Source organism: Sinocyclocheilus anshuiensis, unplaced genomic scaffold (assembly GCF_001515605.1).
Source record: "Sinocyclocheilus anshuiensis isolate Anshui unplaced genomic scaffold, SAMN03320099.WGS_v1.1 scaffold301, whole genome shotgun sequence".
NCBI classification, from domain to species: domain Eukaryota; kingdom Metazoa; phylum Chordata; class Actinopteri; order Cypriniformes; family Cyprinidae; genus Sinocyclocheilus; species Sinocyclocheilus anshuiensis.
The window spans coordinates 52,589-77,412 of record NW_015539837.1 but is presented as its reverse complement, the minus strand read 5'-3'; the positions used below and the strand labels follow the sequence as shown (position 1 = coordinate 77,412).

Genomic DNA, 24,824 nt, shown 5'->3' with positions numbered 1-24,824 from the left:
TTATCAATAAATTCAATTAGAATAAGGTACAAATAGGACTGTTACCAATCAAATAAAATTAGATAGATCTAGGGCTGCCACTAACGACTTTTTTTTATTTATTTATTTTTTATTAATCTATCGACTAATTTAACGATTAATCTAAACTATTAATTTCCCACAAAAAAATTAACAATTTTAAAGAACATTTTATTAAACTTGCAACTTTGCCATTCAGTAGTGTACCATAAAAAAGTATCAATATAAACAAGTCATTGACGAAATGTAAAACCAAAAGAGTAAAAATGTAAACAAACCGAATAAAATTACAAAAATTACAAAAGTCTGAGAAAGTCAGCATGTGCTTAATGTCAATATATCCACATGTTCTGGGATTACAGCTGTTACAGCTGTGAGTGCAACTACAAAGGGGGAAAAAAATTAGTTTCAATTAACCCCAACAGTTGGGTTTTCACATTAAATAAATGCAATGTTTAGAGTCCACTAGAATCAAGTATTAAAATGTTATTATTAAAAGTTATTATTATTAAAAATTGTAAGTATTAAAAGTGAAATGTGTAGATTTAAAATTTAAACAGACATCTCCAGCATGATGAAAAAAATGGAGGACTTCAGTAGTGAAACTCCATCCAAATTTCTCATATTACAAATCACTGAAATCAAAGTTCAGTATTATAGTGTAAGAATGACAACATGTCCGCGTGTTCTGGTCTACTAATAATAAAATCTTATAATTAATAATACATTTTTGTGGTAATAAAAATAGATGTAGGTTAAGTGAACAATAGCCTTTAATTTTACTTAAAATACATATATAATAGCAATGAGGCAATAATAATTAGTTAAAATAAAGTATCAAAAGCAAGAAATCATATGGTTTTATTGAACAAAACTCTTAAAATACTGTATTATAATGTAATAGAGCCACTGATCTATATAAAATTATAAAATATAATCTATTATAGATCAGTGAATAGAGCCAATGTACAGTACGCATTACAACAAAGGCCTGCAGAGGGCGCCAATGGCCTGACGATTGTTTTTACACATTACTGTGCGATCTAATACTTGTTTAATATTTACCAAGCATCATTTAAATCAAATGTCCACTTAATCTTTAATATTTTGCCATTTCTTTAGGACAGAAATGCTATAGCCACTGTAATTTAATTAATATGTGGACATCGAAACGTGTAAACTCAGAGTGAATGTTGGAACTTTTATTTTGAAACCGCGAGATAATGATTCTCCTGTGTTTACGTGGATTTCTAAATGATTTTGATTCAAATCTGGTGAAATGGCGCACGTTGCGTTCCCAGATGAACGTTATAATAAACCCAAACTCACAACAACATGCACAGATTGAGTTTGAGCCGCTCCACACATGTAAATGATAACAGTTCCTGCGGAACAGCATTTACTGTGAACGGAGCCGCGGTGAGACGCACATACGTAACCTACACGCCTATAACTGCATCACATATAATTATTTAATTAAATCGTAGTGTTTGTGAATTCACAGTTATGCTTATTTATCATTTTTAAGCGGGTTTAATATATCATGAGGCCTTGGAAAACAGTCTAATAATGTGTTTTATGGATTCTCGTCCGTGAAATGCGCCACTCCGGTATTTTGCCGGTTAGTCGACGCAGACAAAATGAAGTCGAGGATTTTTTCTTCTTTCGAATAGTCGAATAGAATCGACGAATCGCGGCAGCCCTAGTAGTATGTGGCCAATATAACGATTATGAGAAGGATAGGATGGTCGTGCAGATGAGCTGGACAAAAATATGTAACTGTTACAACACTCAGGGGTTGCTCAAACACCCAAGCACTTAAATCAGCTCATCAATATTCTTTGTCCTGTAAAATGTTCCCTTAAATGTGCAGTTCATTGATCTTGTCATACCACACTGTATGAAAGAACTGCAATTCTCAAAAATCTAAATAAATGTTATAAACTTACAATGTTTTATATTCTTCTCCAATTTTATTCCTGTTGCATATACAATTAAATTAACACCACACACAATTGTCTGATATGTTTTGATTAATATGATTTCTTTTTTAAATCAATTTTTAACCATTTTACAATTTTTATGGCTTTAAAATTTTCTTTTAAAATCACATAAAGTAAAGAGACGTATACTACTTGTGATGTGTTTGTGGCCCTGTTATATATGATTTTTGTAGGTAAATTCTCACTTCTGTTTTGAATATTACTAATACGTTTTATGCACCAAGCAATGTATCATAAAATAATTAGACATAGCATTTTTATGTATTTAAATTTATTTTTGTTTGTTTTAATTCAGTTAATCATTGTCTTAGTTTAATGATTAGGTAAACATTCAAATGTTGTACTATTGTGATATGTGAACGAGAAGTTCCCAATGAAAAGTGTAAATGCTGCAACAGTAGTGGCTGGCAACAAACAGAATTGTAAAAAGATTTTATTATCTCTAGATTTACAATCAGAAAATCAATCACAAAACAAATAATAAATGTTATGTTATAATATGTATTGGCACCAGTGTTGGGGGTAACGCATTACAAGTAATGCGAGTTATGTAATCCGATTACTTTTTTTCAAGTAACTAGTAAAGTAACGCATTACTTTTTAATTTACAAGAGAATATCGGAGTTACTTTTTCAAATAAGTAATGCAAGTTATTTTTAATTAATATATTATTAATTATTTTAATTATTTTTATTTATTTTTTTATGCGTTTTCATCTTTAGCGGATGACGAAGACTCTATGACGTGGACTTTGCGATGTTGGCATTTGAATCATCAAACTTTATTTGTTGGCGCACGGAAACACGGCCCGGGTTGAGTGGAGTGGATTGAGTGAGTAGACGTGTCAACTTTGGTGTGAAAAGGCTTTTATATTTGCCAAAAATAGAACTTTTTTATTTTAAAAACAAACAAGCAAGCCCTGGCCAGATTTGAAAAGTAATGCAAAAGTAACGTACCACATTACTTTCCATACAAAGTAACTAATGTAATTAGTTACTTTTTTATGGAGTAACAAGTAACGCATTACTTTTTAATTTACAAGAGAATATCGGAGTTACTTTTTCAAATAAGTAATGCAAGTTATTTTTAATTAATATATTATTAATTATTTTAATTATTTTTATTTATTTTTTTATGCGTTTTCATCTTTAGCGGATGACGAAGACTCTATGACGTGGACTTTGCGATGTTGGCATTTGAATCATCAAACTTTATTTGTTGGCGCACGGAAACACGGCCCGGGTTGAGTGGAGTGGATTGAGTGAGTAGACGTGTCAACTGCGGAAGTGGAGCTGCAGAATCAAACACGCAAAATCCCTTTCTAACGGGGATGGTTTTAGGATTTACACTGACGTAAACGGAGCTATATCTTCATACATTACGCATTTCTGTTCGGTTATTATTGTCAGTGAAAATGTTGACCAAATTTGAAACAAAGTCGGCCCGAGTGAAAGGTAAGATATCTGCTCTGGCTAGCTTCACTTGACTGCTGTATAATTATTATGGCCGCTTTTATGTAAACCAGTTGTCTGATTTTAATCTATTCTTAATGTCTGTAGAATATAATGTACTATCTTTATAGTAAGGATTCAGTTCATATCTTTTTGAATATTGTATGTCGTTCGGCGTTAGCACAAAGCTATTATTTGTTAGCCATCCAGACGTTGCAGTAAATTTTTGTCTACTCCGTAGTTTCATATTTTGGTTTTATTGAGAACATGCGAATGACATTAACCTGACCAGATTGTTATTATCAATAAAGTTTTAATGATAACAATAATCTGTTTAAATCAGTGTCATCATTATTATGTTCTTATAACACCATCGTATTGACTGTCTTCATATGAATGAATACCTGAATTGATTGTAATGTGTTTTTCCGTAGGGCTGAGTTTCCACCCGAAACGGCCCTGGATTCTGGCTAGTTTGCACAACGGCGTCATCCAGCTGTGGGACTATCGCATGTGCACCCTCATCGACAAGTTTGACGAGCATGATGGTATGAAACAGCTGATCAACGATTTCAGTCTCTTGTGGTTTTCTTCTGAGCCCTCATAATATTGTCAATTCATTTAGGTCCAGTCAGAGGTATTGACTTTCATAAGCAGCAGCCACTGTTTGTGTCAGGAGGAGATGACTACAAGATCAAGGTTTGCTTGCTTCATTTTCAATAACTGATGTTTAATAAATTTGTCACCTGGTTACTGCTTCTATATTGTTTCATGTGAATTTTTGGTAACACTTTACAATAAATTAACATTAGTTAACAAGATCTAGCAAAATGCTTCTAAATCATTTATTAATCTTAATGATAATTTTAATTATTACTAATACATTATTCAAATTTAATTTTTTTATCTATAAACATTACTTAATGAACCTGAGCTAACATAAACTTACAATGAACAGTTGTATTTTTATTAACAAACGTTAACAAAGGTTAATGAATACAGTAACAAATGTATTCGATCATAATTTATGCTAATACATCAACTAATGGGACTTTATTGTAAAGTGTTTTCTTTTTAAGCATTTTGATTTGCTGATATTTATTCAATTTGATTTTTAGGTGTGGAACTACAAGCTGCGCCGGTGTCTCTTTACTCTTCTTGGACATCTTGACTACATTCGTACCACATTCTTTCATCACGTGAGCCCTGTCAACTTTGTGATGGCATCATAATTCTTTTGGTAATGTTTATTTAATCAGTGAGACTAACTTACAGATATCATTTTCAGGAGTATCCCTGGATTCTGAGTGCCTCAGATGATCAAACCATTCGCATTTGGAACTGGCAGTCCAGAACATGTGTCTGGTGAGTCTTTATATAGGTTATGAACTAGTGGATGTGCACAAGTAATACATTTTGTAATTCATTCATTATTTTTTATTAGGTTGTTGAAGCTTATTTTTAAAACAAATATTGAAGATTTAACATTTGCAAATAAAACCAAAATAAATTTTGTGCACATGTAATACACATCTCACATGTATGTTTTTTTTTTTTTTTATTAAACAAATTATTTAAAAATGCTCATTTTTTTTGTCAAAGCATTTTCTCTGACCAATAGCTTAGTGAAACTATTGTATATGTTCTCTGTTCTGTTTCTTCTCTGTAGTGTGCTGACGGGGCATAATCACTATGTGATGTGTGCTCAGTTCCATCCATCTGAGGACCTGGTGGTGTCGGCTAGCTTGGATCAGACTGTGCGCGTGTGGGATATTTCCGGTGAGGAGGCTCGGCACAGGATTGAGTAGTTTTGGGAAGGCTGGGGAGGTGGGAATGGAGAGAGAGAGGATGGAGGAAATTAGAGACTGTCTAATGGCATTCTCTTCCTCATTTCCTCTCTATGATGTGTACAGAGCAAAACTCTGTGGGCTCAAAGCAAAAATGCCTCTCACACTCATGCTGTAAGCATCAAGCATTCGTCTAGTGATTTGGAACTCATTTTTGTTATTCTTGGGAAGATTAATTAGTGATGTTGAGATGCTTAAATCACTTAAAGGTGATGTTTAAATGGAACAGCAAGTCATGAAGCACTTAAAAAAAGATTCACCATATGGTCACCTGCTCAAATGTTGAATGTTAGAGGCATTTTTGAGATTCTGCATGTTTTAATTAAATTGTCAATGTATGTCCTTTGCATTCATTGCTGAACTTCTTTCTTGCTCATTAACCTTTTAAACTGCTGCTGTCTGCACTGACTGACAACAAATAACCCATTCATTAAAGCTTACACTGAACATGGTTTCTCTCTACCTTTCTCCCATTTACATAAAAATATGGAACGAATATATTGCTGCATGGATAATGTGCAATTCGTATATAATTGTATGAGATAATGAAAACTAAAAATTCTTTTTACATCTAAATTAAATTATAAACGCATTTCTTTTTAATATCTTTTGGATTAAGTTTCATCAAAACTATAAGCATTTTCATGAACAGGAACAATTGGGATCCCTAATCCCTGGTTCATTTGTGAAATTCACAGAAGTATGCAAACATTTTAACTTTTTCCTCATATCCTGCATGATGGCATTTGTTATCCATAGATGACATGGATATTAATGATTAGATACCTCCAAGTTGATCGATCTATCTGAATGCAACTTTTCAATAAGTAACCATGAATATAGATTGTCATTTAATCATTAAATGACTCTTAACACCACTTGAATGCATGATAGAATCCATCTATTAATGCATTACAATATGCGATAACAAATGCATGACTTAACTGGAGTCTTTCTCACTCCTTTAACATCCAGTGCCCCTCCAGAGAACATTTTGACACGCTCCACCCCATCAATCCACCATTCAGTTCCATCCCTGCTCACTTCCTGTACAGCTCCTTTGCCCCTCTGGAAACATCCACATTTGTACCTTGGTTTCTAGTGCAGCTTTTGTTGGACTTTTATTCATTTAGCAGACATCTGGAGTGCTGAGATCTCAGATACACATTCTGTTCTCCTCTCTTTTTCTCTGCGTCCTGACCTGAGTTAAGCTGATTAGCTCTCTGTCATTGATTTACATGCATCCTATCCAATCTCATATGATTTTGATCTCTCTGTGATCATAATTTAACTTTGTTGTGTTTTGATTGATTGTTGTCTCTGTTCTTACTTAATCTGGTGGTTAAGTTTACTTCCTTAACTCAGGTTTAGACCTAATGGAGGATGTTTGTTGTGTTTGTGTTCTCTAGCACCAGCGAATGTTTAGCAGCCCAACAAAATGTTTGTGTTTACTGCCAGATATCACAAATGTGTTTTTGAGTAGCAGTTTTAATGTTGTTCCTCTCTCTTCCCTCCCCGGTATGTGGGTGTTCCTGTGTAATTTGTAAATGGTCCCCTGTGTGTGTCGGACTGTAAATGTTGCTTCCAGGTCTGAGGAAGAAGAACTTGTCTCCGGGTGCTGCGGACACGGATGTGCGTGGCATCTCTGGTGTCGACCTGTTTGGGGCCTCTGATGCAGTAGTGAAGCACGTTCTGGAGGTAAGAATGTGGTTGTAATGGAATTTAAAAAATGGAGCCGATCTTTGTGTTGAAAAGTGCGTGTGTTGGGGTTGAATTAATGAAGTTTGTTGTTGGTTTGAATGAAAGTTTGTGTTCTCCTGCTCTGGTCTCAGGGTCACGATCGAGGCGTAAACTGGGCAGCCTTCCATCCCAGCATGCCTCTCATTGTGTCAGGAGCAGATGACCGCCAGGTCAAGATCTGGAGGATGAACGGTATGTGTTCTCAATCATGGAAAAATGTCTGTCACTGTTCTGATTTGAAAAAAATGACATTGGAAATTTAAAATATTTAGTCCCGTTTCAAAACCTAGTGAACTTCCTTGCTGTCTGCTACCTATACAGGCAGTTGTTTTCATGGACCCTCATATGAACTTTCAGAACTCATATTTCGAGTTTGTTTATAACTAAAAGTCACACATTATGTATTAGTTCTTTTTTCCCCCCTCTTTTTCCTCTAGAGTCAAAAGCATGGGAGTTGGACACCTGTCGAGGACACTACAACAATGTGTCCTGTGCGGTGTTCCATCCTCGTCAGGAGCTCATCCTGTCCAACTCTGAGGACAAGAGCATCCGTGTGTGGGATATGTCCAAGAGGACAGGCGTCCAGACCTTTCGCAGAGATCACGACCGTTTCTGGGTGCTGGGGGCTCATCCCAACCTCAACCTGTTTGCTGCTGGTAGGATACTAATAATAATTAGTAGGGATGGGTAAAAAATATCGATATCTCGATATTAATCGATTCTCACCGATTCATGACATCCAACACTGTGTTTATATTTCAAAAAAACGAATTGAAGTAGAAATATTATTATGTAATTGTAACATTATTTTTAAAATTTCATTAAGTGTAATTTTAACAAATCAGTCAATTTTAACCTTCAATATTATAGTAATGTAGTACCAACTGACTCTCATGTATATTTTACAGCATTAGTTGAGATTTTTTTTCTTGAGAAAATTTGGCATATACTGTAACATGATATATATCCAAAATAATCGATATTGAATCGATTCGAATCGAATTGGTAATCGAATCGCAAGCTTGTGAATGAGAATCAAATCGAATCGTGAAATTTGTCCTAATAATTAGCCCTAATAATTAGTTAAGCAAGTGGTTTTGGTGATGAAATGAGATGCATTGAAGTGTAATTTTGTACCTTTCCAGGCCATGACAGTGGGATGCTGGTGTTTAAACTGGAAAGGGAACGTCCAGCTTATGCCGTGTATGGGAACATGCTGTACTATGTAAAAGATCGCTTCCTGCGTCAGCTTGACTTCAACAGCAGCAAGGATACAGCCGTCATGCAGCTGCGCAGGTGTGTGTTTTAGTGTCTTTTCTACTTCAGGTCTAAAAAACATAAATGTCCATCTACAAAAGGTTTAGTGCTGTTGAACTTTTCAATTGAATGGTTTCTTTTATATCAACAGTGGATCCAAATTCCCAGTGTTCAGCATGTCCTACAACCCTGCAGAAAATGCTGTGCTGTTGTGCACTGTGAGTTTTGTAGACTCTATCAGTCTGCTTAGTCAAATCAAGGTTCATTTGTGTATTTAATTTCTTCCTCTTTCCATTTCAGAGAGCTACTAACCTGGAAAACAGCACATATGATCTGTATTCCATTCCCAGAGAAAGTGACTCCCAGAATCCTGATGGTAACATTTTATCCTTTCTCTTTAGAATTTCCTAATCTATTATGCAAAATGGAATTGTTCACGTTTTCTACACATTTTCAGCTCCAGAGGGAAAGCGTTCCTCTGGTCTGACTGCGGTTTGGGTGGCTAGGAACCGCTTTGCTGTACTCGACCGCATGCACTCAGTAAGTGAATCAAGCAACACTTATTTGAAAGAAAAGAATGCTGCAGTGATGACACATTTATGTAGGCCTACCCTGGAAGTTAGCATCACCCTGGTTCCCTCTGCAAAACCCAAATTTCATAAATCCATAAAACCCTCGTAGTTTAAAATGACATTGAACACCTGATGTCAGATTGCAGTTGCGTTGCTGTCTGTGAAGGGTCTGAGAGCTCTCGGATTTCATCAAATTATCTTAACTTTTTGTTCCGAAGATGAACGAAGGTCTTACGGCTTTGGAACGACATGAGGGTGAATAATTAATGACAGAAGTTTAATTTTTGGGTGAACTATCCCTTTAAGCTGAGAAAAGTTAAAAGCTTTAAAAAAAATCGCAAGGGGGTATTACTGATATATTCTATCTCTTAGAATAAAACGTGAAAATATATTGAGCTTCTGTTAACCACAGACCTTATTTCGGGCATTTAACCAAAAACCCATTCTTAAATCCCATTGACTTCAGGACAATGTGGAACCAAAAGTGCTAAAATGCTAACTTGCTTCTGAGTTTTGGCATACAAAAATATGCCATCTCTGTCACACTCTGTAGTATCTAGAAAAGAAGTATGACAGTGTACATATGTACTCAAACGAACCCAAACGCTTATTCTCTGTGGTTATCCCGCTGCAGCTCCTGATAAAGAACCTGAAGAATGAGATTGTGAAGAAGGTCCAGGTACCGAGCTGTGAGGAGATCTTCTATGCTGGAACTGGATCTCTGCTGCTGCGTGATGCTGAAGGAGTCACGCTATTTGACGTGCAGCAGAAGCGCTCCCTCGCTACAGTCAAAATCGCTAAAGTCAAATATGTGGTGTGGAGCTCCGATGCCAACCATGTGGCCCTGCTGGCCAAACACGGTAGTGAAAACTCACTAATTGGTTATATAGGCTTCAACGTATTGATTTTGCAATCACAAATAGCCACCTTTAAGGGTTGTGCAAGCGTGTGTGCTTTGTATCAAATAGAATAAACCCACATGCTTATGTTTTCTTTGATTTATCATGTTGTCACACATCTGACCCTCTGCTTTTGCTTTTCAGCCATCATGATCTGCAACAAGAAGTTAGAGAGCCTGTGTAACATCCATGAGAACATCAGAGTGAAGAGTGGCGCCTGGGCCGAGAATGAAGTCTTCATCTACACCACCTCCAACCACATCAAATATGCTCTTACCTCCGGGTACTGCACCAACAGCCTCACATGCAACTATTTAATTAAGAAAACCCTACTGTTTTGTTAATCATGAAATATTCATCTTTAAATCAATTTATCTCATAGTGATCATGGTATAATCCGTACATTGGATCTACCCATCTATGTGACAAGAGTCAGAGGCAACAGTGTGTACTGTCTGGATCGTGAGTGCAGACCACGAGTGCTCAATATTGACCCCACTGAGTACCGTTTTAAATTGGCTCTGGTCAATCGCAAATATGAAGAGGTTAGTGCATATTTTCATCAATTAAACTTGCGCCTTCTGGATTATTTTTTATTTTATCTGAATAAAAATGTATATAAATTGTGTTTTTTTTTAATTATTTTATTTATTTATTTTTTTGTATATTTTTGGAATGTCAAACATAAAATATTGTTTTCTAGATGATATCCCTGAAACGGGTCAGGAGAGTGGCTTACCTTGTTTACCCATTTATTTTATTTTATTTTCAGTAACTGCCTCTGTCAATCTTTTTTGCACATTCTGATTTGCCTTTAATAACCATTATTTTAGTGTTATTCATATACTATTATAGTATGTATTAATATTTCGAAGTCGCGTTTTTATTTTATTTGTGTTATTAGTGTTCATTTTATTTAATTTCTGTTTTGCTTTATTTTTATGTATTACATTTGGCTTTTAAAATTGTTTTTAGTAATTGAAATAATAGATTTAGTTTTAGTTAACAATAGCAACACTGGTAATGGCCCTTTTTTTTTTCTACCCAACACCCTCAGGTTCTTCATATGGTGCGTAACGCTAAACTGGTAGGCCAGTCCATCATTGCCTACCTGCAGAAGAAGGGCTACCCAGAGGTTGCGCTGCACTTCGTCAAAGATGAGAAGACTCGTTTCAGCCTGGCTCTGGAGTGTGGAAACATTGAGGTATACAGAACTAACATTTATGGAGGATCAAGTCTTCAACACTTTTGCCTGAACAGGTGTTCAGTCTTGATTTGTTTGTTCCTGCAGGTGGCGTTAGAGGCTGCAAAAGCCCTGGATGAACGTAGCTGCTGGGAGCGTCTCGGCGAGGCTGCGCTTCTGCAGGGCCATCACCAGGTTGTGGAGATGTGCTACCAGAGAACCAAGAACTTTGACAAACTCACCTTCCTGTACCTTATCACTGGCAACCTGGCCAAGCTCAGGAAGATGATGAAGATAGGTGAGTGGCGAGGAAAAATCATGAGTACACTACCATTCACAAGTTTGTGGTTGGTAGGAATTTTAAATGTTTTTGAAAGAAGTCTCATTTATTTACCAAGGCTGCATTGATTTGATCAGAAATGCAGTAAAAACAGCAATATTGTGAAATGGTATTACATTTTAAAGTAATTGTTTTCTATTATTAACAATGTTGAAAATAATGTTGCTGCTCAATAGTCTTGTGGTTATCGAATTGACCCCAAACTTTTGAATGGTAGCCTATTGGTTTTCTTAAGGATAATTCATTTTTATGGATTGTTTGAATGATGTTTTGTGGTTCATGTTACAGCTGAGATAAGAAAGGACATGAGTGGACACTATCAGGGCGCTCTTTATCTGGGTGACGTCAGTGAGCGTGTGCGAATCCTGAAGAACTGTGGACAGAGTGAGTGCTGTCACTTTTATTTTGTTCACATGATTGTTTTATTGAGATTTATTAAAAGAAAATGACTTCTATATCACATACATTCTCAGAGTCTCTGGCTTACCTGACTGCTGCCACTCATGGGATGGATGAGGAGGCTGAAGCCCTGAAGGAGACCTTTGACCTGGAAAAAGAAATGGCATGTTATATTCTCATTACTAACAGAGATGCACTAATTTGTAGATGAATGATTGAGCGATGGGTTCCATCCATGTGCAGGTGCCAGAAGTGGACCCCAATGCCCAGCTGTTGCAGCCGCCACCTCCCATCAACCCCTTGGATACCAACTGGCCTCTGCTCACCGTCTCCAAGGGCTTCTTCGAGGGAGCCATTGCTGCCAAAGGTGAGGTTTTGTGATACTCATACTGGCTCATAGTGGGTAACCAGGATTTATGAAGGTGGAGGGATTTCATGTTGAAGAATAACATGTATTTTTGTGGTTGTTCGAATAGGACGTGCTGGTCAGATGGTTGCTGACCTGGACATGGATACTTCAGGAGGAGAAGGTTGGGGAGAAGATGCAGAACTTCATTTGGATGAAGGTATTTACTATTATAAAACTGTTTTTGAAGGAGGAAACTAGACCAAACGATCGAATCACTTATGCTCTCTCATAATCCAGATGGATTTATGGATGCTCAAGAGGGATTGGGAGATGAGGGAGCTATTGGGAAAGAGGAAGGAGGAGGCTGGGATGTTGAGGAAGATCTGGACCTCCCGCCAGAACTGGTAAATCTGGTGTAGAACTGAAATAAAAATCACAACTGTTTGTGAATGGGTTTTAAACAGAATCCTACGTAACCTTGTATCTTGTCTTTCCTTTAACCAATAGGATGTACCTTCTGTTGGCGGAGGTGGCGCAGAGGGCGAAGGTTTCTTTGTGCCGCCCACCAAGGGCACAAGCCCCACGCAGATGTGGTGCAACAACTCTCAGCTGGCGGTGGATCACTTATTGGCTGGATCTTTTGAGACTGCTATGAGGGTAAACGGATCTCACAAAACTAAAGATCAATTTGTACTTCGGATATTTCTGATTTCCTGACATATTTGTGAAGTTAAAAGCTTTTGAGGCAGGAAAGAAAATCAGTATTGAGTCTAAACTACTAAATTGTAACGTAGCAGATGTTTCTTTGCTGTCTCATGTTTTTTGTTCCCTTTTCTACAGTTGCTGCATGACCAGGTTGGTGTGGTTCAGTTTGGACCCTATAAGCAACTGTTCATGCAAACTCTGTCCCGTGGGCGCACCTGTTACCTGGGCCTGCCATCTCTGCCCTGCTTACACAGTTACCCCCAGAGGAACTGGAAGGACAGCGGGGCTAAAGGAGGTCTGCCAGCGGTGGGCCTGCGTCTCTCTGATCTCATTTCCCGCCTGCAGCAGTGCTATCAGCTGACCACAGCGGGGCGCTTTGAAGAAGCTGTTGATCGTTTCACAGCCGTTCTCCTCTCCGTACCACTGCTTGTGGTCGACAACAAACAAGAGATTGCAGAGGTGTGTTTTCATGCAGGATGAGTAGTATATTGTTTTATATAGGGGTTACTAAACATTCTCTTTACTTTCACTCAGGCTCAACAGCTTATCACTATATGTAAAGAGTATATTATTGGCCTCACTATGGAGACAGAGAGGAAGAAACTTCCCAAAGACACTCTCGATCAACAAAAGAGACTTTGTGAAGTACATGCATTTTTTTAAATTCTAAAATTGTAATTTTTAAATATTAAAAAAATTTATATTAAAATGTAAAATTTTAATTAATATTTCTCTGTGTATGTTTCAGATGGCAGCATATTTCACACATTGCAGTCTGCAACCAATCCACATGGTGTTGGTTTTGAGAACAGCACTCAATCTTTTCTTCAAACTGCGGAACTTCAAAACAGCAGCGGGTTTTGCTCGCCGTCTGCTTGAGTTGGGTCCCAAACCAGAAGTGGCACAACAGGTAAATGGATAATTGTTGTAATTTTTTACACAAGTATCCCCTAACCCATAGCTATTCAGTCAGACAGTTTTTCTCACATTAAAAGTTGAGATAAAAGTTGTTAGTATAAAAAAAAAACTAATGGATCTTGTTATTTGTGTCAGCATACTGTGTATGTAAAAAATATAAAAAATAAATGTAATTAAAATAACAAATACACACAAATAATTTAAATTTTTAATTCAAATAAAAAGCTTGTTTTTAATTTAAAATCATTTTAATATATTTAATAATTACCAATTTTAAGCCATCTTGTAGCCCCCTTGAGAGTATCTAGAGGCCCCCTAATAGGTCCTGGCCCCCTTCTTTTTTTTTTTATTTTCCTTGTGTGTACATTTTCATTAATAACCTGTTGCTCCCGTCTTTACTTTTTCAGACACGAAAGATTCTTGCAGCATGTGAGAAGAGCCTGACAGATGCTCACCAACTGAACTACGACCCCCACAATCCCTTTGACATCTGCCCAGCCTCTTTCACTCCCCTGTACCGTGGGCGGCCAGTGGAGAAATGTCCCCTGTCTGGAGCCTGCTACTGCCCCAAATACAAAGGAGAGGTCTGCAGGGTCACACAGGTTAGTTGTAAGCCCTTGTAATGTCCATGTTTAATTAGTGTTAGTTTATTGAAGATAGAAAGTCTAATTTTGTTAATATGTGACAAAGTAGCTCTGCTTTTCCCCTTGTTCCATCTGATCATGCGGTGCTATAAAGTGAAGGATCGATTTCATTGGCTGTTTCTCTCTTGTTTCCTAGGTAACCGAGATTGGTAAAGATGTGATCGGATTGCGTGTCAGCCCACTGCAGTTCCGTTGAACACACATTATATAAACATGGATGAAAACAGATATGCTTCCCTCTCACATGTACTTTTTCCTTTATAAGATGAAGTAATGAAAACTAAGATCAGAAAATTCTAGAAAATACCTTGTTACATGACTAATCTTCCTGTGACTGTGCTTTCTATTATTATCTCAGGTCTCTACAGTATGTATGCTTGTTTCATTAATCTGAATAACCAAGTGTACATCTGTGACCCTGTCAATCAGTGCAAAACAAGTTTCCTTTCCTGTGAAACTCTTTAAATGTTGAAATAAACTTCTGGTAAACAAATGTTTCACCATGTTTTTTTCTTCTCCATGCAAGGTTTTTGTTGTTTAATACTATAACTATATTTAAAAAAAAACATTACTTGAAATAAAAATCTTTTTTTTTAATCTTTTATTCCAGCTTGTTGCCCATGCAATGTTTCTCATGTTCATTTAGTTTAAGTGCTAAAATGACTAAAACTAAAAACAAACTGTATATTGATATATTAACTATATATTGAAATATGAACAAAAGCTACTGAAATAACACTGCTAACATGGCGGATATCGTTTTTACTTCTATATCTGTGAATTGAAAGTATTTGCACATTATTTCATGTTCATGTTTTTTTTTTTTTTTCCTCTATGACCACAAGGAGGTGCTAAATGTACAACAGTTACTGAGAATTAAACCAACCAAGTTCACATGGTTTTGGTTAGTGCTCTAATTTATTTTGATCAATTGGAAACTTGTGCTTTTGTACAATAATTCTGTACAATAACTCCCAAAGAAGATGGATTACATTTCTGGTTTGCAAACCTGGAAAAAATAATGTAATAAGTCCAAGACTCCATGGCCATTTAATTAAATAAGAATGTGTATAAACCGAGCAGTTATTTTTATTAAAAGGAATAGTATACTACTTCTGTAGTCCACAGTTTGTTCAACACAAAACATCTCAACACTGGAAACAGGATTTTCCAGTAATTCAAATGTCTTTGTCACATTCCACTGGAAACAGGATTATCCAGTAAGATTATCCAGTCATTTAAAGGTCTTTGTCACATCCCTGCTGTCTGCTTAAGATCATCCGACTCACATCGATGTTGTTGTTGGTAAAAACCTCTTTTCCGTGGTCGATTGTGGCAGCAGGCAGGGATCGGGTGCGGCCCAGAATCCAAGCGAAGTCTACGTGGAACAGTCTCAAGACATCAGTGCATGAATACGCCAGCGCTTTAATTCTCATAGTGGACAAAATCCAGTATGGAGTGTAGGGCAAAACTGGCAATTCAAGTAGAGATGCAAAACACAAAATATGATTTAGGCAAGCATGTTGTTTCCTATTAATTCTAAATTAGAAATGTCATTACTTATGGCAACAGCAAGGCATTTGAAAAAAGAAAATCAGATTTGTACCGTAAGAGAAACTGATTCCAAGCTTTGCTGGATTTCTTTTATCTTCCACCACAGCTGTCCCGTCAATTGTTTTTAACTCTCCTTTTCTAATTAAAATAGCGTTTACGGTTTAACTGTTACCTCTTATATAAGTCTACGGAATTATACAAAACTGTGATTTAGATGTTGGTACCCACAGAATTTCAGAGCTCACTACATGAGCCGTTCCATCCAGCTTGAGAGTGAAGTTAGTCTCAATGCATCTCCCTCGCTCAAACTGTGCTGGAAGTTTAGCGATCTCAAACCACCTGCCCATAAACTACATTAGGATTCAGAAAACATTTAAGAGCAGAATAGAAGACCGGTTAATAGCACAAGCTGTGGCAGAGTAGCCTATGTTACCTTCTTTAGGTTGAAGGCAGGTTGAGTAGCAGGCTCTGGGCACGGCCCCCAGTGTGGCACCTGGGCATTTATGATGGGCAGAAAGAGGGCCAAAACAACCAGCAAGGCCTTCATTTTACTTGTTTAGCCCTTATAGTTATACTGCATACATTCTAAGATGCACATTCACTACCATTCAAAATCTGGTTTCAATAAGATTTTGAAAAATGTTTTGTCTCTTATGCTCACCAAGGCTGCATTTATTTGATCCCAAATACAGTAATATTGTGAAATATTATGACAAGTTAAAATAATTGTTTCCTTTTTCAATATATTTTCAAATGTAGGCTAATTTAATTCTGAGATGGCAAAACTGAATTTTCAGCACCCATTAATCCAGTCTTCATTGTCACATAATCCTTAAAAATCATTCTAATATGCTGATTTGGTGCTCAAGAAACGTTTCTTTTGGTTATTATCAATGTTAAAAGAAAACTGATGTTTTTTCAGGATTATTTGATAAATATAAAGTTGAAAAGAACAGCATTTATTTGAAATAGAAACCTTTTATATATGTCCGTACTGTAATTTTCGATCAATTTAATGCACCCTTTGCTGAATAAAAGTATTAACTTCTTTCCAAAATAATTGAACAGTAGTTTACAGTATACATATTTAGTTTCTTGTGAAACAACTATTTTATAGAGGACAGTTTGACCAAAATAATTAAACAAACCCTTACCTCTTAAAAGTCTTGCTGACTGAATACGAGATTGACTGTGGAGCTCCGACTATTTATTTGAATCATTCTCCTCTGGGATCATGTGACTGCAGAAGAGACATGTCACGAAGGAGTCTTTGTGAGACCAGAGTTTATTCCCAACATGAAGTAAGTGATTAAGCAAATTGAAGTCATGAGAGAGAATGTTCCATTATGAATGAGTATCTAAACTGAACTTAACGTCACAATTCTTTGTCTTTTAAACAACAATTTTTCCCCTTTCTAAACATATCATTTGTGTTTTTCAAGTTCAACGTATTTTTGACATATGCTAGTTTAGGGCAGTAAGTTGTGGTCTGTGAGCGGTGACGATGAACCTAAAATCAGCAGCATGTTTACTGTCTGTAATGGTGATGCTGAGGAGGATGCTCATCTGTCTGATCATCACAAATGCTTCGCTGGCCAAAAGAATCTGACATTTAGGCTATGACTTATTCTTGTTTCTGAATCTGATCATACGTTATCCCTTTTAAACTCACATTTAGTTTCTCCCGTTATGTCAGGTTGGGCTTGATCATTGATTAAACTGAGGATTTTTTTTATTGCTTCTCTGTGGTAAGATCCTATATCTGTTATCTAGGGCTCTTGAGTGTTTTGCATGTTGCAGGTGTTTGTGAGAAGTTAAACAACACTGCTGTGATAAGAACATGAAGGATTCACGTGTGACTCGACCTCCAGCTGAGGAAATAACTTTGCACACCCCTTTTGTAACAAACGGATGAATAGAAGAAAATTGTATAACATCTTATGTTTTACAGGTGCATCTCAATAAATTAGAATGTCGTGGAAAAGGTTGATTAGCTGATTGGCATGTCACCATATTCTAATTTGTTGAGATAGTGAATTGGTGGGTTTTTGTTAAATGTGAGCCAAAATCATCACAATTAAAAGAACCAAAGACTTAAACTGCTTCAGTCTGTGTGCATTTAATTTATTTAATACACAAGTTTCACAATTTGAGTTGAATTACTGAAATAAATGAACTTTTCCATGATATTCTAATTTATTGAGATGCACCTGTAGATGAACTTAAAACGTTAAAAAAGCAATGTATAAAGTTTTATTTTTTAGCCAGTATATTTATTTACATTTAATAATTTAGCAGATGCTTTTATTTATTTATTTTATTAATTTATTTCATTGGTAACAAACTAAAGCATTATGTTCAAAGTTTTGAACCTTCCTGGCAGACATAAAATGTCCAGATGTATGGACATTTAGAGTGTAACTTCATAAAGGCACCAAAAACAATATCCGCCCTGAATGTGACAAAACCTTAACATCTTTTAGAAGCAAATGTATGGACTAATGAAAATTAAGTTATCTTGAAAGCAAAGCACTTTGTTACAAACAAACATCCATCTTATTCTTCAGACTGTTGCTAAGGTGACAGACGGTAAACTTAGATGGTCACATTCACGTATTAAAGCTTTTGTGCAGAGGTCCTCAACCCTGCTCCTGGGGACCCACTGTCCTGCAAAGTTTATTTTCCAACCTGCTTCAGCACGAGGAGCTTGATTAGCTGCTTCAGGTGTGTTTCATTAGGGTTGTAGCTAAACTCTGCAGGACAGTGGGTCCCCAGAAACAGAGTTGAACACCTCTGCTTTTGTGTGTCCTGTCACGAGTCAGAATTTGTGACTATTTTTGCCTTATGTAAAAATGCATTGTACAATCATATAAAATAAGTCAAATAATTGGTTATTAACATGCACATATATCCTCTAGGAAACCTTCTGAATGTCTTTTACACCTTTAGTTTCAAGGATGTGGAAAGCTGTGGTGACCCGTCCATCACTCAACAACTCAAGGTGTGTTTATTTAGTATCTTATACAACTTCAGTATCTTGTTGAGCAGATGCCCAGGTTCCCCAAACCTGTTTTAGTTGAGGGGGATGGAGTTAGTGATATAACGAACCGATGTAAAGCTCTATAAATACTGAACTCTGTCGCTGTTCTTTACCTTGAACACAAGTTTCACACTTGAGACCAAACAGGTAAGATGCTCAGCATTTGAATCTCAACTATCCAAGTCTTAAAGCCAAATTTCTTCTTGTTCTCATTAAATATGACTCTTTTTTCAGGTTTAAACTGAGAGAATGCAGGCTCTTCAGGTTCTGTCTCTGACTCTGCTGTCTGTGCTGGCGGTCAGCGCTCAGTCCATCGGCTCTGGAAAATGCCCACAGCCTCCTGTTCAGCAAAACTTTGATCTTACTAGGGTAAACTTTTACTTGCTATCTTAATCCTTATTTTATTTTTTTTTTATTTGTTTTTATTATCAAGAACATATGATCATCTTAAGCAACTTTAGCATAATAAAGTCAAGAGGAAGACAAGGAAAAAATATTGTTCTCATTAAATATGACTCTTTTTCAGGTTTAAACTGAGAGAATGCAGGCTCTTCAGGTTCTGTCTCTGACTCTGCTGTCTGTGCTGGCGGTCAGCGCTCAGTCCATCGGCTCTGGAAAATGCCCACAGCCTCCTGTTCAGCAAAACTTTGATCTTACTAGGGTAAACTTTTACTTGCTATCTTAATCCTTATTTTATTTTTTTTTTATTTGTTTTTATTATCAAGAACATATGATCATCTTAAGCAACTTTAGCATAATAAAGTCAAGAGGAAGACAAGGAAAAAATAAGAAAAATATCACATTGATAACAAATTACAGCAAAAATAGTAGAAAATTTGTATTAATTCATAACAACCTTCATATCAACATTTTTCAGCTACAAGGTTATCTGCATTTTCAGTCCTGTTGCATAATTTCTCATAATTTTGTCCTTTCATAGTACATGGGCAGATGGTATGAGATCACAAAGATTCCAGCCCGGTTCCAGTTGGGAGACTGTTGCCAGGCCATTTACAGTGGGTACGGAAAGTATTCAGACCCCCTTCAATTTTTCACTCTATGTAAGCTCTTTACATACAACATATTTTCTCAATCAGTGGTCTGTTGCTTGAGAATGTGAATACCTATATCTGGAAATTAAAGTTAACAGTACTGAATCATAGGTCACTATGTAAACTAAAGCTTTTAATTTAATCCTATTTATGCATTTCTCATGTCACTTTTCTTTCTTTAAACAGCTGAATGATGTCTACAAAATACCTCCGTTGTTCCTTATGCAGACTTTGAATAAATATAAAAATTGTAAAATGCTGTCTTTTGTCATTTGTTCTTATGCATACAAAAATGGTTTTGTTTATGTCAGATACACTCTTAAAAATAAAGGTGCTTTACTAAGCCATAGAAGAACCTTTTTGTCTAAATGGTTCCATAAAGATTCTTTAACATCTGAAGAACCTTTCTGTTTCACAAAAGGTTCTTTGTGGCAAAAGAAGGTTCTTCAGATTATAAAAAGGTAAGAAAGAGATGGTTCTTTAAAGAACCTTTGACTGAATGGTTCTTTGTGGAACAAAAAAATGGCATTGCTGTGAAGAACCTTTTGAAGCACCTTTATTTTTAAGAGTGTATTGTAAGCTATTCTTTTCATTTGCTTTGTATAATCATCACCAGTTATTTTTTAGAAAAAAGATTTTGCTTTTTGATCAAAACAGTACATTTCATAAGGAACTAACTTAGTTGACATTATAATGTTAATCAATAGTTAGGCATTGTTTTAGGCTGTTCTTGCAGGAACCTTTCCTTTCTACATATTTTGCCAATAGTTAGCAAAGCAATTTAACATGCACCAGATGACATTAATGCATCATTTGAAAAAGAAGTGTTATTATTGAAATACTTGGAGATGCTCTTCTTCTTCAGCATTCACATCCATGTCAATAAGCCTCCTCAGATGTAGATGGTTTCTGTAGTTTTTCACAATCTACTGCTGATTCAAATGTATGTCATTTACACCACATGTCAGATTATACTTATGTTTAATAGCTTTTTATGCTGCCATAAACTTCATATGAAAAGCTTGCAAGCATGTTAGATAAACTGAAACAAGCTGCTGAAGATTGTCCAGTTTTGTCCTTTAACTTTCATGAACACAATTGCGAATCAAACCATTAGATGTCTGTAGAGCAAATCCTTTCATTTTTACACAAGCTTCCAACAGTACTAGAATGGTAAATGGAACTTCTCTTGCCGTGATGATTTTGTCACATGTTCTTGTGTTCACTGAGGTGTAATTAACACTAGTCAAATCATGGAGCTTCCACACACTTTTTAAAACTTTTTCACTTTTTTGCACTTACCTGCAGTTAACTGAGCTCAAAGAAAACCTCATGGTAGAAGAAATCCTAATTAGTGACAATTAATGTCTTTTAAAACAACCTTGTTTTCCTTTCTAAACTTATTTTTGACTAGTTCAGGGCAGTAAGTTGTGAGCTGTGACGATGAACCTAAAATCAGCAGCATGTTTACTGTCTGTAATGGTGATGCTGACCAACAGGAGGACATTGAGGAGGATGCTCATCTGTCTGATCACAAATGCTTCGCTGGCAAAAAGAATCTGACATTTATTACTTATTTTTGTTTCTGAATCAGTTCTTGCGTTATCCTTTTTAAACTAATATTTAGTTTCTCCCGTTATGTAATGTTGGGCTTGAGCATTGAGCATTTAAAAACTTTTTAAAGGAATTTTCTATTGTTTCTCTGTGGCAATATCCTACTCATTCTTACCTAGTGTAGCTGAGTGTTTTGCATGTTGCAGGTGTTTGTGAGAAGTTAAACAACACTGCTGTGATAAGAACATGAAGGATTCACGTGTGACTCGACCTCGTGTTGAGGACATACTTTGCACACCCTTTTCGTAACAAAAGGATGAATGAAGAAAACTATAACATCTTATTGCATATGTTAAGAGAAGAACATCAAACTTATATACTATATCATGGGTAACAAACTAAAGCATTATTTTCAAAGTTTTGAACCTTCCTGGCAGACTTAAAATGTCCAAATGTATAGATATTTAAAGTTTAACTTGAGAAAGGCACAAAAACCAATATCCACCTTAAATGTGACAAAGCCTACAAATATTTTAGAAGCAAATGTAGGCCTATGGACTAATGAAAATAAAGTTCTCAGACTTGAAAGCAAAGCACTTTGTCACAAATCAACACCTGTCCAACAAACCAACATAATCTGAACTTTGATAGATTCAAGAGCATCCTAGATAAAATGTCCATGGTTGCAGGCAGGGATCGGGTGCAGCCCAGAATTCAAGCAAAGTCTACGTGGAACAGTCTCAAGACATCAGTGCATGAATACACCAGCGCTGAATTCTCATAGTCAGTGGACAAAATCCAGTATGGAGTGTAGGGCAAAACTGGCAATTCAAGTAGAGATGCAAAACACAAAATATGATCAAAATATACAACAAAACACAAAATAGCTACACAAAATATATTTTTCTTTGTTTTATACATGTCTTTAAAATGAATATTCAGACTAAAATGTTGCTAAGGTTACAGATATGAAACATTGACTGTCACACTCACTTATATTAAAGCTTTTGTGTGTCCTGTCACATCAGTCAGAATTTGTGACTATTGTTTGTTTTGTTTTGTTTTGTGTTTTTGCATTGTACAATCATATAAAATAAGTCAAATAATTGGTTATTAACATGCACATATATCCTCTAGGAAACCTTCTGAATGTCTTTTACACCTTTAGTTTCAAGGATGTGGAAAGCTGTGGTGACCCGTCCATCACTCAACAACTCAAGGTGTGTTTATTTAGTATCTTATACAACTTCAGTATCTTGTTGAGCAGATGCCCAGGTTCCCCAAACCTGTTTTAGTTGAGGGGGATGGAGTTAGTGATATAACGAACCGATGTAAAGCTCTATAAATACTGAACTCTGTCGCTGTTCTTTACCTTGAACACAAGTTTCACACTTGAGACCAAACAGGTAAGATGCTCAGCATTTGAATCTCAACTATCCAAGTCTTAAAGCCAAATTTCTTCTTGTTCTCATTAAATATGACTCTTTTTTCAGGTTTAAACTGAGAGAATGCAGGCTCTTCAGGTTCTGTCTCTGACTCTGCTGTCTGTGCTGGCGGTCAGCGCTCAGTCCATCGGCTCTGGAAAATGCCCACAGCCTCCTGTTCAGCAAAACTTTGATCCTACTAGGGTAAGCTTTTTCTTATAAATGTTTCTTAATCTTTATATTATTTTTTATTATCAGGAACAAATGTATAATTAATAAAAATTAATTATCTGCATTTTTCACCCAAAAAAAAATTTGTGTTGCATTATTTCTCATCATTTTGCCCTTTAGTACATGGGCAGATGGCATGAGATCATGAAGATTCCAGCCCCATTCCAGTTGGGAGATTGCTGCCAGGCCACTTATACTCTCAGTGACGGTATTGTCCTGGTTCGAAATGATGAGCTTCTGTAAGTACTGATAAACAATTACTACAATATAGGAGTAAATAATAAAATAAAATAAAAAAATCACAATATATTTGTTCATATTTAATTTATATTCATGTTCAAAATACTTTTCACAATATATGAGTAAATAAAAATGTTTTAAAATAAAAAAAACATTTGTTAATATTCTGAATATTTAAAATAGTTCTGCACTTATAAAATAACTTCACCTAATATCATTTCACTGAACATCTTCACAGTGCTAATGGCACTATAAGTTTCATTGAAGGAACTGCCAAGATTGTAGATGCATCAGAGCCTGCCAAACTTGAAGTCCGCTTCTTTGAAGGTAAGTCTAAACCAATCATTCTTCTTAGTTTATTTCTTTATTTATTTTAAGAATCTGTGATTTGAGTTCTTTGTGATATGTCCTCTTTCAGATTCTCCTCCTGCCCCCTACTGGGTGCTGGCTACTGATTATGACAACTACACCCTGGTTTACTCTTGCTCGGATTTCGCCGGTCTCTTTCGTGCTGAGTTTTCCTGGATCATGAGCAGGACCCGCACACTTCCTAAAGAGACCATCTCTGAGCTGTTAGACATCCTCAAATCCCATGGCATCAGTACTGATAGTTTTACTGAGACTGACCAGAGACCGGAGCTGTGCAGCGTTATGCCTTAATAGAGCTGCCTTATATAATGAACTACTGTGAGATGTGTTGTGGTCGAATTATGTTTTTTTTTTTTTTAACAATATAAATGTAAGCTCTTTACGTACAACATATTTTCTCAATCGGTGGTCTGAGGCAGTGAGAATGTGAATGCATCTATCTGCAAATTAAAGTTAACAGTACTGAATCACTATGTAAACTAAAGCTTTTAGTTTAATGTATGCATTTCTGATGTCACTTTTCTTTCTTCAAACAGCTGAATGATGTCTACAAAATACCTACTGTGTGATAAATCAGTTGTTCCTTATTCAGCGTGGATCAGACTTTGAATAAATATTAAAAATTTCAAATGCTCTCTTTTGTCATTTATGTGCACAAAAATTGTTTTGATCATGTCAGATAGGATTATGAAGATATTCCTTGCATTTTCTTTGTATAATCATCGTTATTTTGTAGAAAAAAGGTATGTTTATTTGAATACAGCTAAATAATATTTTTCCATGTTTTGCAAAGTTTTACAATATTACACAAAAATTTGACAAAAAATTATTATTAGACTATAAAATGTCATATTTGCCGCATCTATACAAGACCATGAAATTCATATGAAAAGCTAGCAAGGATGTTATACATAAACTGAAACAAGGGAACCTGCTGAAGATTGTCCAGTTTTGTCATTTAAATTCCATGAACATGATTGCAAATCAAACCATTAGATGTTTGTAGAGTAAATCCTTTCATTTTTACACAGAGAA

The 24,824-nt window shown here is 36.0% G+C and overlaps 3 protein-coding genes and 1 long non-coding RNA gene across 4 annotated transcripts; 3 read left to right on the top strand and 1 right to left on the bottom strand.

The window, feature by feature from the left end:
- Positions 1–3,246: 3,246 nt before the first annotated feature.
- Positions 3,247–14,818, top strand: LOC107684398 (coatomer subunit alpha). The gene is made up of 29 exons (XM_016480656.1): positions 3,247–3,475; positions 3,907–4,020; positions 4,098–4,171; positions 4,591–4,671; positions 4,761–4,837; positions 5,142–5,251; positions 6,908–7,017; positions 7,152–7,251; positions 7,497–7,715; positions 8,205–8,355; positions 8,468–8,534; positions 8,617–8,692; positions 8,774–8,856; positions 9,523–9,748; positions 9,932–10,070; positions 10,170–10,332; positions 10,845–10,991; positions 11,079–11,268; positions 11,599–11,694; positions 11,784–11,872; positions 11,953–12,076; positions 12,186–12,275; positions 12,356–12,462; positions 12,566–12,715; positions 12,899–13,222; positions 13,298–13,408; positions 13,512–13,673; positions 14,089–14,283; positions 14,462–14,818. The coding sequence occupies exons 1-29, from the start codon at positions 3,436–3,438 to the stop codon at positions 14,519–14,521; spliced, it is 3,675 nt and encodes a 1,224-aa protein (XP_016336142.1). The 5' UTR covers positions 3,247–3,435; the 3' UTR covers positions 14,522–14,818.
- A 721-nt stretch (positions 14,819–15,539) lies between these two features.
- LOC107684431 (apolipoprotein D-like) lies at positions 15,540–16,426 on the bottom strand. The gene is made up of 4 exons (XM_016480682.1): positions 16,313–16,426; positions 16,108–16,229; positions 15,932–16,017; positions 15,540–15,796 (listed from the first exon to the last, which is right to left on the bottom strand). Exons 1-4 carry the CDS (start codon positions 16,424–16,426, stop codon positions 15,564–15,566), a joined length of 555 nt encoding a protein of 184 aa, XP_016336168.1. The 3' UTR covers positions 15,540–15,563.
- Positions 16,427–18,657: 2,231 nt separating this feature from the next.
- LOC107684430 (uncharacterized) lies at positions 18,658–19,266 on the top strand. Its single transcript, XR_001633850.1, has 3 exons — positions 18,658–18,880; positions 19,045–19,066; positions 19,154–19,266. It is a non-coding gene; the product is annotated as an uncharacterized LOC107684430 (long non-coding RNA).
- A 3,387-nt stretch (positions 19,267–22,653) lies between these two features.
- LOC107684429 (apolipoprotein D-like) lies at positions 22,654–24,162 on the top strand. The gene is made up of 6 exons (XM_016480681.1): positions 22,654–22,745; positions 22,910–22,931; positions 23,019–23,153; positions 23,301–23,419; positions 23,659–23,747; positions 23,839–24,162. Exons 3-6 carry the CDS (start codon positions 23,034–23,036, stop codon positions 24,078–24,080), a joined length of 570 nt encoding a protein of 189 aa, XP_016336167.1. The 5' UTR covers positions 22,654–22,745; positions 22,910–22,931; positions 23,019–23,033; the 3' UTR covers positions 24,081–24,162.
- Positions 24,163–24,824: the final 662 nt, after the last annotated feature.